The sequence below is a fragment of the Kogia breviceps genome, chromosome 19, assembly GCF_026419965.1.
Source record: "Kogia breviceps isolate mKogBre1 chromosome 19, mKogBre1 haplotype 1, whole genome shotgun sequence".
Classification (NCBI taxonomy): Eukaryota; Metazoa; Chordata; class Mammalia; order Artiodactyla; family Physeteridae; genus Kogia; species Kogia breviceps.
Genome location: NC_081328.1, coordinates 40,533,278 through 40,552,311, shown reverse-complemented (window position 1 = coordinate 40,552,311; position 19,034 = coordinate 40,533,278). Strand labels below are relative to the sequence as shown.

The 19,034-nt window shown below is 36.7% G+C and overlaps 1 protein-coding gene and 1 pseudogene across 10 annotated transcripts in view; one reads left to right on the top strand and one right to left on the bottom strand.

The window, feature by feature from the left end:
* GPATCH8 (G-patch domain containing 8) overlaps positions 1 to 19,034 on the top strand; it is a 98,888-nt gene that overhangs the window by 61,620 nt on the left and 18,234 nt on the right. For 9 of the 10 annotated variants that reach the window (XM_067021905.1, XM_067021906.1, XM_059046462.2 and 6 more), the window contains one exon: positions 13,869 to 14,012. In XM_067021905.1, the coding sequence (XP_066878006.1) occupies positions 13,869 to 14,012 (144 nt within the window). Of the gene's footprint in view, positions 1 to 13,868; positions 14,013 to 16,966; positions 17,100 to 19,034 lie in introns of those variants that run through there. The other variant, XM_067021909.1, reaches the window with a different exon arrangement.
* LOC136793260 (small ribosomal subunit protein eS6-like) lies at positions 620 to 1,840 on the bottom strand (annotated as a pseudogene).

Sequence of the window (19,034 nt, the reverse complement as noted above, 5' to 3'; positions counted from 1 at the left end):
CGTTCAGGGGATAGCAGGTGATGGTGTAGTGCCATTTTTCTAGTCCCTGTTTCAAGGATGGAGACAACCATTCATCTCTCTGAGCATTTCGCAGGGAGAGCTTAGTAGGCCTTCTACCATCAAGGTCCTGAGGCCTCATCTTTAGGTGCCTAGGGATTGCCCTGTCTTGTTGAGCTCAGCTATATATTAAATTTTTTGTGTTTTATTTTATCCAGAGTTATAATATGGTGAAATCTCTCTCTTCCTTCTCTTCCTTTTTTTCTTTCCCTGTTCTCTTTTCCCTACCCCTTTCTTTAAGCACTCTTCAACCCATTTAGACTGGCTTTAGCACTTTTCACTGAACCAGTTTATTCAAGGCTGCAAAATACCTTTATTTGCTAAATCCAGTAGACCTTTTAAAGTTCTTATTTTCTTCCACGTCCTGCTTCTTTGCATCATTCAAAACAATTGACCACTATTTTCTCTTTAAAACAATTTCTTTTCTCTTGCTTTAGAAGATTTTATACTTTCCTAGATTCCTCCTCCTTATCTCTCTTGCTGCTTCTATATTGATTCCTTTGTTGACTCCTTCTCTTCTGCCTGAACTTTTTTTTGTCTCTTATTTATTTGTTATGCTTAGAACATCTCATTTTTCACTGGACTCAGACTTAGAAGTAGAAGCTCTCAGAGAAGACAGCCTCCGTCTCTTGGCAATCTGTTCCTGGCCTTTTTCTTTGGCCTTCTTTATTCTCTTGCCAAAAGTTTAGCATATTCTGCAGCCTCTTCCTTATTTTTCTTAGTACGCTGTTTCTTCAGAGCAATACACTGACATTTGTGTTGCAGAACACATGGAGTAACAAAATGCTGAATCTTGGGTGCTTTGGTCCTAGGTTTCTTACCTTTGTTTAGGGGCTTTCTCACAACATACTGACGGACATCATCTTTATTTTTTTTATTTTTAATTTTTTTTCACATCTTTATCGGAGTATAATTGCTTTACAATGGTGTGTTAGTTTCTGTTTTATAACAAAGTGAATCAGTTATACATATACATATATCCCCATATCTCTTCCCTCTTGCGTCTCCCTCCCTCCCACCCTCCCTATCCCACCCCTCTAGGTGGTCACAAAGCACCGAGCTGATCTCCCTGTGCTATGCGGCTGCTTCTGACCAGCTAGCTATCTGTTTTACGTTTGGTAGTGTATATATGTCCATGCCACTCTCTCACTTTGTCCCAGCTTACCCTTCCCCCTCCCCGTATCCTCAAGTCCATTCTCTAGTAGGTCTGCGTCTTTATTCCCGTCTTGCCCTTAGGTTCTTTATGACCATTTTTTTGTTTGTTTTTTAGATTCCATATATATGTGTTAGCATACGGTATTTGTTTTTCTCTTTCTGACTTACTTCACTCTGTCGGACATCATCTTTAGAGAGATTGAAAAGTTTGTGGATTCTGCTAGCTCTTTTGGCGACAAGGCACAGTAGTATCAGTGAGTCAGGAATATCCTTCTCCCCTTTTTTTACAGTGACCAAATTGAGAACACTCAGATTTGCATTCACAATGCAACCCCGTACAGATTTATGCTTTCTTTCTCCAGTCCTCCTTGGTCTATAGCAGGAATGCCCCTTACTTAGTAGCAGGCGGACTCGGCCATGGGTCAAGACACCCTGCTTCATGGGGAAACCTTGTTTGTCATTCCCACCACATATGTCGGACCACATAACCCTTTCATTCTTCACCCAGAGCGTCAGCAGCAACTTCTGTGGCCATACGCTTCTCATAAAAGGTACGAAGTTTTCGTTCATCGTTCACTTCAGTGAGTTTCTGGCAGCCAGTAGCCGGGAAAGAGATGTTCTGCTTCATCCTGAAGTGGCTGATTGCCTCACAAAAAATAGCTGCCTAAACTTTAGATGTTGGAGTTCTTCAGGTTAGGACCTGGGCCCTCTTCTCTCTAACCACTGTCCTTAAGCATAGAATCATCATGCCACTGTTTTGAAATTTTTCACGTGGTTGGCTTTTATCCTTTAGGTCTTAGCTTAAATATTACTTCACTAGAAATCTTTCCTAACCACCCAATTTAAATAAATCCTCTACTTTATTCTCTTGCAGCACTCTCATTTATAATTTATAATTATAAATTTTTGCTTGTAACCTTATTTGTAGGCTGACTGTGGTACTGGAAGGAAAGGGCCTTGAGAGAAACTGTCTATTTGTCTGGCAATATGTATACTGCATCCAGTATAGTGCCTGGCACATAAGTACTCAATAAATATGAGTCGAACATATAAATTCTTGGAAATGATGGGGAAAACCAGGTTTATTTGGTATGCTGTCAGAAATAGAAACGTTTTAGAGCATACATTTTTATTGGTTTTCAAGTAAAAGTTACACTATCAAGTAAATAATAAATACATGAAGTAGCTGAGTAATTCACAACCTCATTAGATTACACATTATATTTTGAGGCCCTTTCTCCCCTGACCAAGAAATTATTTCACTTTTGAACTCTTTGTGGTAGGTACAACAAGAATTAGTTACTCCCATTTTATTGATCAGACTGTTTACTCAGAAATCTTGTCAACTTTGAATTATACAGCTTGTGAAACCCTCTCCCCTTGTTGATGTCACTCCTTTATTTCATATTTGTTCTTCACCTTCACATGACCTTGGAACCTTGACTTTAGTAACTTAGCCCCTCCTTAATTTCTACTTCTTGAGCACCACAGATTGATTTTTTACTTCTCTCAACACTTTGATTCCAACTTCTTTTCTTCCTAATCCTTTTTTTGTCATACCTACTCACCAAGAACCTATCCTCACTCAGTAGAAATACGTACGTTCTTCATTTCTACATCTTTACTGTGGTGCAGTGTGGGACTGGTGCCAACTCACTGGACTCCCAGAACTGCCAAGGAATCCTTTCACGCATCAACTCCCTCTTAGTCTCTTCAACTGTCATTCTCAAACATTGATCTTTAAGCCCTCATCTTCCCTCAGCTACCCTTGTCCTTCCTCCATCTTCCCTTACTCCTAGTAGAAAACTTAAAGAAAATTTGGACTATCAAATGGGAGTAGTGCCTTCTTCTACCTGTAACATCTGCCGTCAAACCTGGGTCTATCTCTTCCCATCCTTAAATATTTCTCCCTTGTTTCATAATCTGTCAAATGAAAATTCCTACCTACATCTGAATTCTGGATCCTAATCCTGTCTGTATTATCAAGGACTTTACATCTTTTTTCCTATCTTGGCAAACTCACTTTGCACTCATTCATTTCCTATCACCAGTAAACATGCTCACACATTCTTGGGGGAAAAGAACCACTAAAACTAAAAAAAAACCTTACTCTGTTGACTCTTACTCTCTGTAACAGCCATCTTTTCTTTTTACTTGTCTTTAGAACCAAAATTCTGAAAGAATAGTCTCTACACTCACTTCCTTCTATTCTTCTTCTTTTTTTTTTTTTTGGTGGTACGCAGGCCTCTCACTGTTGTAGCCTCTCCCGTTGCAGAGCATAGCAGGCTCTGGACACACAGGCTCAGCGGCCATGGCTCATGTGCCCAGGCCACTCCGCAGCACATGGGATCTTCCCGGACCGGGGCACGAACCTGTGTCTCCTGCATTGGCAGGTGGACTCTCAACCACTGCACCACCAGAGAAGCCCGGTGCTCAGAGTTTTAAAATTTGATGAAGTCCATTTTATCTTTGTTTCTTTTGTTGCTGGTGTTTTTGATGTCATATATAAGAACCCATTGCCTAATCCAAGACCATGAAAAGTTACACCTATGCTTCCTTCTAAGAGTTTTATAGTTTTAGCTCTTAACATTTAGGTCTTTGATATATTTTGAATTAATTTTTATATGTCATGTGGGCTTCCCTGTTGGCAGAGTGGTTAAGAATCTGCCTGCCGATGCAAGGGACATGGGTTCGAGCCCTGGTCCGGGAAGATCCCACATGCGGCAGAGCAACTAAGCCTGTGCGCCGCAGCTACTGAGCCTGAGCTCTAGAGCCTGCAAGCCACAACTACTGAGCCTACGAGCCACAACTACTGAAGCCTACGCGCCTAGAGCCTGTGCTCTGCAACAAGAGAAGCCACAACAATGAGAAGCCCGTGTACCGCAACAAAGAGTAGCCCCCACTCACTGCAACTAGAGAATGCCCGTGCACAGCAACGAAGACCCAACACAACCATAAATAAATAAATAAATTTATTTTAAAAAATTTTATATGTCATATTTGGTAGGGCATCCAAATTCAGTCTTTTGCATGTGCCTACCCAGTTGTCCCAGCACTGTTTGTTGAAAAGACTATTTTATCCCCATTGAATGGTCTTGGCCATTTGAAAATCAGTTGACCATAGATATATGGGTTTTTATCTCTCAATTATTGGTGTATTCCATTGATCTTTATGTCTTTGCAGTAACACACTGTCTTGATTACTGTTGCTTTGTAGCAAGTTTTGCAATTGAGAAGTGTGAGCCCTTCTACTTTATTCATTTTCAGGATTGTTTTGGCTATTCTTGGTCCCTTGTAATCCTATGTGAATTTTAGAATCAGCTTGTCAATTTCTACAGAGAAGTCAGCTGGGATTCTGATAAAGATTATGTTGAATCTGTAGACCAGTTTGGGGAGTATTGCCATCTTAACAGTGTTAAGTCTTCCAGTCCATGAACATAGGATGTTTTTTCATTTATTTCCATCTTCTTTATTTCTTTCAATAATGTTTTTTTTAAAGCTCTGTTTCTTTTGTTAAATTTAATCCTAAGAATTCTCATTTTTTATGCTACTGTGATTTTTTTATATTGATTTTGTATCCTGCAACTTTGCTAAACTCATTTAGCAGCTCTAGTATTTTTTTTTGTGAATTCTTCAGGGTTTATTACATATAATACCATATCATCTGTGAAAAAAGATAGTTTTACTTCTTTTTCCCGTCTGCTTTCCCATCTGGATGCCTTTTTTTTTTTTTTTTTTAACATGTCTAATCGCCCTGCTTAGAACTTCCAATATAATGTTGAGTAGAAATGACAAGAGCAAGTAGCTCTGTCTTAGAGGGGAGGAGACATCTTTGTTCTGATTTTTAATGGGCAAGCTTTCAGTCTTTAACTTTTAAGTATGATGTTAGCTGGGGGTTTTTCATAGATGCCCTTATCAGATTGAGGAAGTTCCCTTCTATTTGTAGTTTGTTGAGTGTTTTTCTCATGAAAGGGTGTTACATTTTGTCAAATGCTATTTTTGCATCTATGAAAAAAATAACGTGAGGTTTCCCCCACCCCCATTAGTGTGGTATATAGATTTCATTTTTATATGTTGAACCAACTTTGCATTCGTGGGATAGATCCTATTATACACCATGGTCATGGTGTATAATCTTTTTAATATGCTGCTGGATTTGGTTTGCTAGCAATTTGTTCAGGATTTTTGCATCTGTATTTATAAGAGATATTAGTCTGTAGTTTTCTTGTGATGTCTTTGTATCAGGGTAATACTGGTCTCATGGAATGAATTAGAAAGAGTTATCACCTCTTTTATTTTCTCTTCCTTTTTTTTTTCTCTTCCTTTTTAAGATGGTTTTACCAAGTGTTTCATATCCCTAAATGTGTATTGTTTAATTTAACTGTTTTTGACGTTTATATAAATGGATTCATATATTTCCTGGTATACATGTATGAGAGTTTATCCAGGGTTTGGCTTTTATTTGTTATTATTTGATTGCTTTAAAGTAGTTAAACCTGTGTGTTTTTCCTAAACACTGCTTCACCTGTAGCCTGTGTATATTGATATATAATGTTGTTATCATTTTTTTCCCTAGATATTCTAGTTTCAGATTTGTAGAAAGGCCTTTTTAAAAATGTTAACTCCCAGTTTCATTGTACTGTGTTCATATATGTTGCTTATATTATTTCTTCTTTGGGGGATTTATTATGGTTTCCTCTGTAGCCTAGTAGGGTCTTTTGGGTTGAGTGTTCTATGAGTACTTTTAAAAAAGATGTATGCCCTATTTTCAAGCACATAACTGTGTTAAAATATCCTTAAGATGTTCTGTATCCTTGTTTATTTTTTATCTCTTTGACCTGTCATGTAATGAGATGATTTGAGTCTCCTTACTTTAGTATGTTCATGTGTTTCCCTTGAATCTCCTCTAATTTCTTCTTTATGGATGTTGCTGCTAGATTATGATAGTTAGATATTAAGATTTTTAGATACCATGAGTTGCCCTCATTGACATTGTAAGTACCTTTATCTTGTTTAAAGCTTTCAGTGTAAATTCTACCTTGATTGAAAGTAAAAACCTGACTCCTTTCATTTTTTGTATATGTATTGCTTAGTATGTCTCCATCCTTTTGAGTCTTTCTGAATCACCCTGTTTTGAATGTGCCTCTTATGATCATCATGGAGTTGGGGTTTGCTTTGTGTTACAGTATGAAAAAATTTTTTGAGTTAATTTTTTATATTTTATGTGACAGATATGTTTATTTTAGTTCATATTTATCTTTTTAAGTCGCTGACTCTGTGCTCTGTTTTTCTTCTCTGTAAGGTAGATAAAGCTATAGATAGATGGATAGATATAGATAGGTGGATATAGGTTGGATTATATTTTTCTTGTAATTACCTTTATAACTTAATAAAATTACCTTTCGTTCTTTATTTCTTTTAGAGAGTATCCATCATTTTCATACTGTAAGCAGGGGAAAGTTTCCTTGTTTCCTCTTTTTCCTCCCTTTCATCTACCACCTAATCTCAGTAAACTGAGTGTATATGTAGCATACAATTAAATATGGTTGTATAATGCTTACATTACTTAATTTTCAGTTTTAAATGGAGTTCTTTTTTACGTCTATTATAGTTGTAACGAAAGGCAAATTCTAATTCCCATTTACTTATCTCTACCCCCCTCCCCATCTTATATTAGTTATACCATTTCTTTTTTGTGAGGGCATATAACATGTGCATTGTAATCTGACACCCTAGTAGCCCCACTTCTTTTAACCTCAATTCTACAGGTAAATGTATTCAAAGCAGCCTTCCAGTCCTTCTTTTGAGTTTTTCCTCATAACTTCTGCTCTTTATTTCCTAGTAACTTCTTTAAAGGGAGTTGTACAAACAATATTTCCTGAATTATTTTTATATATAATATATGAGATTATATTTTATATATTTATCTATAATATAAGCATTATATAATCTCATGTTATATGAACCTATAAAAATAATTCAATCATATATATAAACATATGTACATTATAAAATCCTTGGTTAATACTTTCTTTCCCTAGATATCTTTTAGTGTTGTACCACTGGCTTCTGGAATTGAATATAATCCTGAAGAAATTGAAGGCTCAGCTGATTTCTCCCTTTGATGGTTTTACCTAGCTGCTCAGAGGAGTCTTTCTTTACCTTTAAGATTCAACAACTTTACTACAGTGTTGATTATGACCACTGTTTTGGGACTGTTTTCATTGGCACAAAATGTGCCCCTTCAACATATAGATCAAGGCATGTGGGGTTTTTTTGTTTTGGTTTGGGGTTTTTGGCCTGTATATTTCAAGGGATTTGTATATTTGAAGGGATGTCTCCCATTGCTCCAATCCAAGTTCTTCCCTCTGCTTTTTCTAGATCTCAGAAATTCTTGATGAGTGCAAGAGATGTAGGTGTATCACTTCAAGTGAGCCCTTTATCATACTTGAAGTATGTTTTTGCTGTCATTTTCTGAAATCTACTACTGCCTGCCTTTTTTTGCTGCTCACTTGGCCTTGAATGGCTTCTGCTTCATTTCTCCTCACATACTTCTCTTATGCCTTTTTCTCTTAAGGATTTTTTCATTCTCCAGATAATATCACCATTTTGCTCTTGTGTGGTATTCAAGAGAAAAAGAAAGTTGTTTTCCTGTGTTGCCACATTCATAGCAGAAATCCTAGTATTGTTGTTTTCTGTTAGTTGCTATTGTACAGAAACATGGTCTGTTTGTTTTTTATGTATCCAGCAACTTTCCATTACTAGTGTTTGGTAAGAGTTTATTATCTGAAGAGCTTGTTGGATTTTGTACATACTCTCTGCAAATAGTGACATTTCAGCATCATCCTTTCCAGTCTTTACACCTTCCTTGCCTCCCTCCTTCCCTTCCTTCCTTTTCCTTACTGCCACCCTCTACTTCCCCTTCCCGCTCCCCTCCCATTTCACTTCAGTGTTACCATTTCAGCTACATCTTAGGAGTTGAGGTGTGTCATTTTTGTCTCTCAGTTTGAAATATTTTCTACTTGATTATGATTTCTTCTTTACGAGGTTATTTTAAAATGTTTCTTAATTTCCAAATATGTGACTGTTTTTTCCCCTGATTATTGTATTACTGACTTCTAATTTAATTGTAATACAGAGAATAATACCAGTTGTTTGAAATGTGTTAAAGTGGTCAGTTTTCTTAAATGCTCTGTGTTTACTTGAAAAGAATATGTATCCTCTAGTTGTTGGTTGCAGTTTTACACATATCCTATTTGTTTGAGACTGTTAATTGTATTCCTTGAATCAGCTATACTCTTACTAAATGTTTTTGCTTGCTTGTACTATGTTACTGAGAGAGGGATGTTAATCTCCCACTGATGGTGGATTTTTCCATTTCTTCTTATAGCTTTGGCATTTTTGCTTATATATTTTGAAGCTGCATACAACTTTATAATTGTTAATAGATTGAGCCTATTATTATAAAGTGATATTTTTGCCTTAAAGTTTCTTTTTTCTGATATCAATTTTGATAGCTTTATTTTGGTTAGTGTATTTTCTGATGTCTTTTTCTTTTAGCTGTTATAATCAACATTTAGTTGGATTATTTGTAGGTGTTTTATCTAGTCTTCCAGTATCTTTCCCCCGCCGCCCCAGTCTCTCTTAATTGGAGTATTTAATCTAAATATAGGTAATGTCATTTCCAGTATATTTGGATTTAAATCTGCCATCTCATTTTGTCCTTTCTTTTTTTTCCACCTCCCTTTTCCCCACTTCTTTTCCTCTTTATTTCTGCATTCTTTTGTTGGTCTCAGCAAGAAATATTGGACTCTGGGAGATGTCTAGCATATTGATAAAGTCACGGAAATGGATTAAATCACCCAGGGAGAAAGGAAAAACACAGTATCAGAGATGAAGAATTCTTTCTAGTAGAATTTCTTTCTACTCATGGAATAATTCTTTCCATGAGCTTATCAGCAGACTAGACACAGCAGAAGATAGAATCAGTAAATTTGAAGACAAGTCAATATAAATTATCCAAACTGAAATTGAAAGAAAAAGTAAAAAAACAGAACAGATTATCCAAGATCAATGGGGTAATATCCAGACAGTTTAATACAATTTTACTAAAGTCCCAATAGGAGAGAGAAATGGGATAGATTCCAAGAGATGATGGCTGAGAAGTTTCTTCTTTTCTTTTTTTAGTGGGACATACAATAATGACATTTTAAGAGTAAATGAAATATATGGTAAAGTGGTCTCAGGCCCTTGGGAAGAAGAAAATTCAAACTTCTTTAGAACAACTTAGGCTTCAAAAAACTCCTAGATAGGGGTTTCCCTGGTGGTCCAGTGGTTAGGACTGAGCGCTTTCACTGCCATGGCCTGGGTTCACACCCTGGTTGGGGAACTAAGCCACACAGCCAAAAAAAAAAAAGAACTCCTAGATAAAGCTCTCCAAAACTGAAGATCATAGTCATATCACAAATCCAACTGAGAAACTAGACACTATGGGCTAGAGTTAATGGAGAAAAAAAAAGAGCAGAGTCAGACCCCTTAAGACTTAAGATATTGGAATTGTCAGCTCAGATTACAGTGTGTAAAACAAGCATATTTAATATGTTTAAGAATAAACAGGGATTGAGATCATGAGTAAAGGGCAGGACACCATATAAAAACTCAATGGGAGGATTTAATAGCGTTTTGCACAAAGTTGAATATTAAATTGTAACACATCTGAAGAGGTATCAGGATGCAGGAAAAAATGGAGAGAGGGAGGGCAAGAAAGAGAGAGAAATGGAAAATACATGAGGAGATTAAGAGTTAGATGATAAAGAATGAGAAGCTCTAATGTGTCTAGACAGAGTTCCAGAACGAAAGAAAAAAAAAGAATAGGGCAGAGGCAGTCAGTGTTCAAAGAGGAGATCCCAGAATTTGATGAAAGACACAACTCACAGATTCAGGAAGCCTAATGAATCTCAAGCAAGATAAAAAAGAAGTCTACATGTAGACGCATCCTGGTAAAACTGTACAATACCATAGAAAAATACACAATCTTTGAAGAACTGTTGTAGTAACACGGAAGTCAGAATACAGTGTCAATTCTGTTATAATCTAATGGAATGTTGAATGTGCTCAGAGCAAACAACCATCAACCTAGAATTGTACACCCAGCAAAAATATCTTTAAGAGTAGAGATTAAAAATAGATAAATTTTCGGATAAAAAAATCAATTTGCCACCAGAAGACTTTTTTTTTTTTTTTAATATTTATTTATTTGGCTGAGCCAGGTCTTAGCTGCAGCACACGGGGTCTTCGTTGCTGCGTGTGGGATCTTTAGTTGAGGCATGCAAACTCTTAGTCGCGGCATGTGAGATCTAGTTCCCTGACCCAGGCCCCCTGCATTGGGAGCACAGAGTCTTAGCCACTGGACCACCAGGGAGGTCCCGGCACCTGCTTCTTTATACTGCTCACTTTGGAATGAAAGTCTCATGCAGGTGCATTTCACAGGAAAAGAGGATAGACCATATGTCTGCACCCTAGTTTTAAGGGAAGTTGGGAAGGTGAGCTTTCTGACTTCTGTCTGGGAAACCAGCACTGATAAGGAAGAATATCCACAAGTTGCTTTATAGCCAGACAACATGAAATTGCCGAGGATGCTGAGAGAAAACTATTGAGAAGGATCAAATAGGGAAAAAAATCATAATGTGCTATATATTCACTTTTCAATTTTAACTCATTTATCCAAATGAGTTCAATACTGGCATTCCACAAAATACATCAGCCTTCTCTTGCATACTGATTAAATAGCTCGTGTGAGAAATAGTGGAGAGATGTTAGATGATAGAGATGCTTTGAAAGTATATCCAAAAGATACTAAACTGAATAAAAGAAAGGCTGATTGTAGAGCCTTTTAAGACTAATGGATAACCAACATATCTGTGTTGGCTTTTCAAAATTAGCAGTGCAGGGGGCTTCCCTGGTGGCGCAGTGGTTGAGAGTCCGCCTGCCGATGCAGGGGACACGGGTTCGTGCCCCGGTCCGGGAAGATCCCACATGCCGCGGAGCGGCTGGGCCCGTGAGCCATGGCCGCTGAGCCTGTGCGTCCGGAGCCTGTGCTCCGCAACGGGAGAGGCCACAACAGAGAGAGGCCCGCGTACCGCAAAAAAAAAAAAAAAAAAAAAAAAAAAAATTAGCAGTGCAGCTTATTTGGAGAATAATCTTGTAATGTTTAACCCCATAGCTGGCCACAGTCTCAAGTAATGCTTTTTGCTATAAAGTTTAAAAAGTTGAATGTTAATAGTTACTCCAGCTTCTTTTGGTTAGTAACTTGCCTGGCATGTCTTTTTCTGTCCTTTAACTTTCAACTTTCTAAGTCCTCATGTTTTAGGGATATCTCTTATAATCAGCATGTAGTTGGATTTGTTTTTCTGACAGTTTTTTATTTTAGTACACTTACATTTCTTGTGATTACTTATAAGTCTGTTTCTTACATCTTTTTACTTTATATTTTCCTGATTTTTCTATTTTTTGTTGTCTGTCTTACCTTTACAAAATTGAAGTTTTCTTAATCTTCCCCCTTTACTACTCCTATTCTTCTGATAACAACCCTTGGAATTCTAATACAAATTATGCTTAATTTAACAAAGTCTAAAGTTAACTCCATCTCACTCAGTAGAAGGACTCTAGAATGCTTTCATTTCAAACACCCTCTCCTATTATAAATGGCCGTGTCTGCTAGCATTTTTTTTAACCCTTTTCCATCCTGCAAGCTAGGTGTTGTTGTTACTGTTGTGATTATTAATCTATATATTTATTAATATCATTTCTTACCATTTTTAGTATTTCAGACCTTGTCTCTGACATCATCTTTCTTCCTTAAAACAGTGACTTTCAAGTCCTCAGTAAGAAATATTTTTAATATTAAAACCACTTGGGCTTCCCTGGTGGTGCAGTGGTTGAGAGCCCGCCTGCCGATTCAGGGGACCACGGATTCGTGCCCCGGTCCGGGAAGATCCCACATGCCACGGAGCGGCTGGATCCGTGAGCCGTGGCCACTGAGCCTGCGCGTCTTGTTTGTTTGTTCCTTTTTTTCTGCCTGTTAACAATCTATGAAATCAATGTCATGACCCACTAGTGGGTCACAATCTATGATTTCAGAAATACTGCTTTAGGAAGTTCCTTTTTAATGAATCTGTAGGTAGTAAATTCTCTTTTTATCTGGAAGTGCCTTTATTTCATCATTTCTGAAAAATATTTTCATTTGGTATACAAATGAAAATGTTTTCTCTCACACACCAAAGCATACTGTCTTCCATCTTTTGATGTTGCTTTTGAATCTTCTGTCAATCTGATTGTGGGTGATCCTTAATTTTTTTCTGGGTAGTAGTATGATTTCATTGTCTTTGGTCCCATAGTTATGAGACTCAGTTTCACTAGAGTGTTTCTAGGTCTCTTATTTTTATTTAGCCTGTGTGGTATACCTGTGCTTCCTTCCTGTACCTGTGGAGTCATATCTTTCATCAGTTCTGAAAAATTCTCAGCTGTTATATCAATAGAAATATAATTCACCTACCATAAAACTCACCCTTTTAAGGTGTACAGTTCAGTGGTTTTTAGTATATTCCACAAGGTCATGCAACCATTGTTACAATCTAATTCCAGAACGTTTTCACCACTCTGCTACATTTTTTTGAGCTGTATCTTGACTGTCTTTTAACCCATCCCCTAGATGGTTGGTGAATTTTTTGTTTATTTTTTTACAGTTAGGTTTTTCAATTGTAAAAATCTCATTTCTGCAATCTGCCTATTTTTTTGGTTTTGATTTTTTAGAGTGTTTTATGTTTGCTAATTTTTGTAATTCCATTTTATATTTTATAGTTACTTTATGATCTGTAACAGACTATTCCAAAATCTGAGTTCTTGGGGACTAAATCTATTGCTTATTTTTTGTGACTCTTGCTTGTGATAGATTTATTTCCTTTTGTGTGTGTAGTAATCTTTGATTGTAACTCATATTTTATTGATCCTAATCTAGGAAAAATTTTGGGACCAAAATTGAGGATGCTTTCTGAGAATATATTTTATTCCCACTGCCAAGACCCAGAGATCCTGGGATTTCCAGCCTACTACCAGGTCTTTTCCTTATTAGTGAGCCTTCTCAAGTTTAGTTCCCCCACCTTGCTCAAACCTCAAGCTCCAGTGTCACCTACATGTCCTAAGGAGAAGAGCCCTTGCCCATCACAGCTCTGATTTCAGTTTCAGGTCATAGCTGATTTTAAAATTTTGTTTTGTTTTTTTCTTCTCCGATTGCCTTTCTCGGGGATTTACTTTTCTCTGTGTGGTTCCTGCAGTGCAGTGAAAATTGTGTTTTATATATCTGGTTGGTTGAGGGGTTTTTAGCCAGGGATAGAGTAGGGAATGCCACAGTATCTATTCCACCACACTGCCAAAAGAGAAAGTAAAATTAAACTCTGAACTTTGTTTGAAGATAACCATTAGTATATCCACACACTAATTACCCCAACCATATTGCTACTTCTGCTCTATCTGACTGTAACTGGTACCATTAAGTGTTATGAAAAGCCCCTTTTCCTCTTCAGGGAAGACTACTTTTTTATAACATTCACTTAAAACTCTACCAAGTCATTTTTTGTTTTATTTTGTGGTTCTTACAGGATTATGTTGATAAAGAGAAGGCAATTGCCAAAGCGTTGGAAGACCTCAGAGCCAACTTTTATTGTGAACTCTGTGATAAGCAATATCAGAAACATCAGGAATTTGACAACCATATCAACTCCTATGATCATGCACACAAGCAGGTGAGGAACAACAGTTAATTTCTAACAAAGAAAAAGATACTTTATTTGTTATAACTATTGACTTTTATGAGTGTACCTCAAAAAACTTGTTGATTATGGTTTCTTGTATCTGCCTATCTTTATCTGAGGTCATCTGACTGACTTGACTTTTCTCCAGTGACAGAGTCCTGACATTGACCTCATCCTTCCAAGATTGTATGTAGAGTGAAGAATTGTGAGCTTCATAAATCATGCATAAAATTTTTGGCTTTGAGTGGTTTCTAAGTTTGTATTTTTCAACTAAGGATCACTGTGAGCTTTGTTTCCCTTTCTCTCCTTTTCTGAACTTGTTAAACTTTGAACAGTTATCTCAGACTGTGGTCATTTCATCTTCTGTATCTAAGAATTCATGCTGTATTGGTTATTTCCTATCAGTAAGTCATTTTGTTACTTGTTATACCTTGGAGGATAGATAAATTTTGAGAAGGAAAATAAAGTTAGATGCTATTTTAACTTCAACAGAAAATTCTGATGCTTCATGTTGAAGAGCTTGCTGAAAAATGAATTACACCTTCTTTATGGTCTTTTTCTTTCTTTTCTTTTTTTTTCTTTCTTTCTTTCACTGATTTAGAAAAGAAACTTATTCCTAACTAGTACTGCCATAAAGAAGGCGGCAACAATTCCCTTGGGGGATTTTAGAAGGAGGAAGTGAATCTTTACATCTATAGAACAATTCTAACTTATTAAAGAATTTTGAGCCATTTGATCTTAGTTGACTTTAGCAGAACTTGCTAAGTCTTTGGGGGTACAGTGGTTGTAGTTGTTAAATTTGTAAGATTTATGAGCATTGCTGGAATGCTCTCATAAGCTGGACCTGTCGAACCAACCTTTTTTTTTTTTTTTAACCTTTGTTTCATCTTCCAACCAACCATAAGATTTTAGTGCACATAAAAGGCAAGCTTTGACTAAGTTTTCTTTTACTGGCATAGGAATAGTTTGTAAGCTGGTTGTGGCCTTATACTTTTTCTACATTTAACCACACCTAACCAGTTTAAGATTCTTCCACTGATAGAGTTATATTGAAGATAGCTTTTCAACTTTTTATACAACTTTGGACATTGTTTTAATATATTGTCAGCTCTACTTGATTTGAGGAAGAGAAATCTAGAGAGCATATATATGGACAAGATACATTAGCAATTACCTTACTACTTCAAAGGGTCATCTGTCAAGAAAGACAAATACAACAGTGAATATTGCTTATCCAGTAACTTTTCCAGCTTTTTGGTGTGTGTGTAGTTCAAATTTGGGGGTTTGTTTTTGTTTTGTTTGTTTTGAGGAATTAACAAAGATATTTAACATCTAAATAACATATCTACCATTTGGGGCTCTTGAGAATTTCTTCAGTTAAGAATTGTGTATGATAAATTAAAAGAATTGATATATTTATATGTATAACTAAATCACTTTACTGTATACCTGAAACTAACACATTATAAATCAAGTACACTCCAATATAAAATAAAAATTTTTTAAAAATGAAAAGACTCCAGAGGAAACTTTAGGCACCAAAAAAGAACAATTAGAAAGGTTACATTTTTAGTTGAAAGAAGTTTCTTGACTTCCCTTTCTTTCAATTAGAAAAAAATGAACCAGGAAAAGTGTGATTCCAACTTGAATCATGTATAGACTTGCTTTTTAAGGGGAAAAAATTCTATCAGAGCAAAACAGATTTACAAATTAAATCTGAGCAAAAATACGAAACTAATAAAATTTGCATTGACAACATTAATGTGATGGATGATAATGTTTTAGTGATGTTGCTCTCAGTTTGAGAGTAGTAGAAATTATTACAACTGATTCATTTGAATTTGACATGTTTATTCTCCCGTGCACCTTGTGTTGCCTCTGTTCTCTCATCACTTTTCTCTTTTGCAGTGATTCTCCATCTGGGGAGATTTTGTCCCCCAGGGGACACTTGGCAATGTCTGGAGACATTTTTGATTATCACAACTAGGGAGATGGTGCTACTGGCACCTAGTGGGTGGAGACTAAGTGTGCCACTAAACATCCTACAATTCACAGAAAAGCTCCTTGCAACAAAGAATTACCTGGCCCAAAATGTTGATCAGTAGTGCTGAGGTTGAGAAACTGTTCTCTTAAGACTGCTGAAAAACTTTCAAATACATATGATATTGTGATATTGTTTGGCCTTTGTTTGGTACAAACCAGTCCATTTCATTTTAAATTCCCAGTTATGTTGTAAACATTTCTAATGTTCTCATCTAAATGATCTCAAATATTTGTTATTATTACTCTTTTTTAGATTATCATCAAAATGAAAATACAAAATTAAGGATTTCTTATATTGAACTACCTTATCCATTAATATAGAATATATCTGTGATCCGTGGTCTGGGAAGAAAGTCTTTAGCTGGTGTGATTAATGAATGCATGTAAGCTTATTTGTTCACCTTGATCAAAAGCCCATCTGAGGTGTTAAACAAAGAACAGATGTGGTGTAAGTTTGTTATTTTGTTTGTTTTTTGGTAGTGTTATTTGGTTAAAATGTAGGCTTTTCATCTTTTATACTGTTCTCAATGCAAGTGGTAAAATCTTGAAACAGAATGCTATAAATATATAAACAAAAAATGCACGGTACTGAATTTTTTTTTTTTTTTTTTTTTGCGCGGTACGCGGGCCTCTCACTGCTGTGGCCTCTCCAGTTGCGGAGCACAGGCTCCGTACGCGCAGGCTCAGTGGCCATGGCTCACGGGCCCAGCCGCTCCACGGCATGTGGGATCCTCCCAAACCGGGGCACGAACCCGTGTCCCCTGCGTTGGCAGGCAGACTCCCAACCACAGCGCCACCAGGGAAGCCCCCCTGCCCTTAGAATTTCTAAAGAGACTTTAACTGACCTTGGTACAGCGCAGCTAAATAATCCCTAAGAGGAGGAGGTAGGTCCTATTTTTCATTCCTCTTTGACGGACATGAACTTACGATACAAATGGACCCACCATTTTCCAAATTTATGCTCTAAAATCATAAAGACACCCTGTCTTGTCTTCCAGGAAGGCACACAGGATTATTATGAATCTGAGATAATAGGTAAGTACATTCAACCCTGTATGAGTAATCCCTAGTTTGCATCTTTCATCAAATTTTCACCATTAAAATTTTCCAGAGAAATAATCTGTTAGTGGTAAACTTACTAGTGTAGGCAGGATCCTGAACATGCCCTTATCTATATTAAGCACAAGTAATCTCTCAGAAAGGAGCTGTATGTGGTCACCCTCATTTGTGGTGATGTTTTTATCTCCCTGCCCTTTGGTACTATGTACATCTCACTATTCACTAGTTTTTCTCAAATTTTCTAAGATATTTTGTGAAGAGAGTCATTAATACACAGATATTAAGATCCAAGTTGATTTTCAGAGATGAAAAACGTAATTAGACATTTTGGCTCTTTTAGCAGTTTAATCCTTTTTAAAAGTGATAATTTCATACATTTTGAGATTTTCAAGGGTAAGCCTTCCATTCTTCAAGGGATAACCCAATGTATGATTCATTTTATATAAGTTAGTTCTGATATGCCTGAGTGCTCAATAAACATTAGTATTCATCTTCTACCTTTGTTGACTTAGTTATAAGTTAAAGTTGACTTTGAAACTAAACATTTTTCCGTCTCTACCTCCGTGCCTCTTTATTTTGCATACCTTTTAAAAAAACATATCTGCTAATGGATATAACAATGGAAACCATTTATTTAGCCTTGCAAGGTTTAAATTTCAAACTCCAAAGAATATTCTCTTTCCCAGAGGTAAATTTGTAGCAGCACAGTAGTCGGTAGCCTTATTTTAATGCTGATGTGTTTTGGTTTTGCTTTTGCTTTTGCTTTCTTGGTGCCTTATTACCCACTCAGGATTCTTCCAGTCTTACTCTCTTTTATTTGTGCCACTAAGGGGCTCTCCTCACTAGCCTCCAGTACATAAACTAGAGATCACAAATTGTCCCACAGATGTACACTTGACCCTTGAACCACACGGGGGTTAGTGGTGCCAACGCTTCCATGCAGTCGAAAATCTGTGTATGATTTATAGTTGGCCCTCCATATCTGAGGTTCCTCCCTATTTGTGGTTCCATATCTGTATCTGTGGATTCAACCAACCCCAGATCATATAGTACTATAGTATTTACTATTGAAAAAAATCCACATATCAGTGGATCTGCACAATTCAAACTCATGTTATTCAAGGCTCAGCTGTATTTTGCCTGGTCTTTGTGGTGTCAGTTTTTTTCTCCTTTAATTTCAGTTGGTTCCCAACTTTTTCAAATGAGATATTACATCATTCAGGCTTTGGCTTATCTTGAAAAATTGAAACATCTGAGAACATTGGGCCTGCATATCAACATAACAGTTGGGTAAAGCTGATTAGTTGCCTTCTCTTTAGAAAGGCATATTCTCATTCTCCAATTAGATATGGTTTCCACTTCATCTCTTCTTTTACATCAGCCTGTGAGACTCATTGCATTACCTACCAAATCCCTCTAAATATTTGAATTTGTGACCCAGGCCTGTACCTTTCCTTCTTTTCCACACAGGCTCCCACAGGTTTTCATTGACACTAGGGAAGTAGCGCATTGAAAGGATGCCTTCTTATTCTTCCTTAGTGTTGGCTACAACTTCCTTACAATTTCAAAACCACCTGTGGTAGTCTAATCCAGTATCAAAATCTGGTACTGTAAAGCAGCTTTGAGAAATTCCTTTAACTTGACGAAGAATCAGTATCTCCATCAGAGGAAAGAATGCTTTCAGCCTGCCTCTTCTTTTTGCTAAGATAGCTTCAGTATGAAAACCCCTGTACTTAAGTACATTTTTTTTAAAAAGAAATACCAAGGTCTGTTTTAGCTGTAAAAGTAGTGGTTTCCTGAGCTTTATAAATGACTGAACTAAAACAAATCAAGCCTGTAGCAGCCATTAGTGATTTCTCTATTCTGAATTGTACAGAATAGAATCTGTAACTACTACATGGTTTAGTTAAC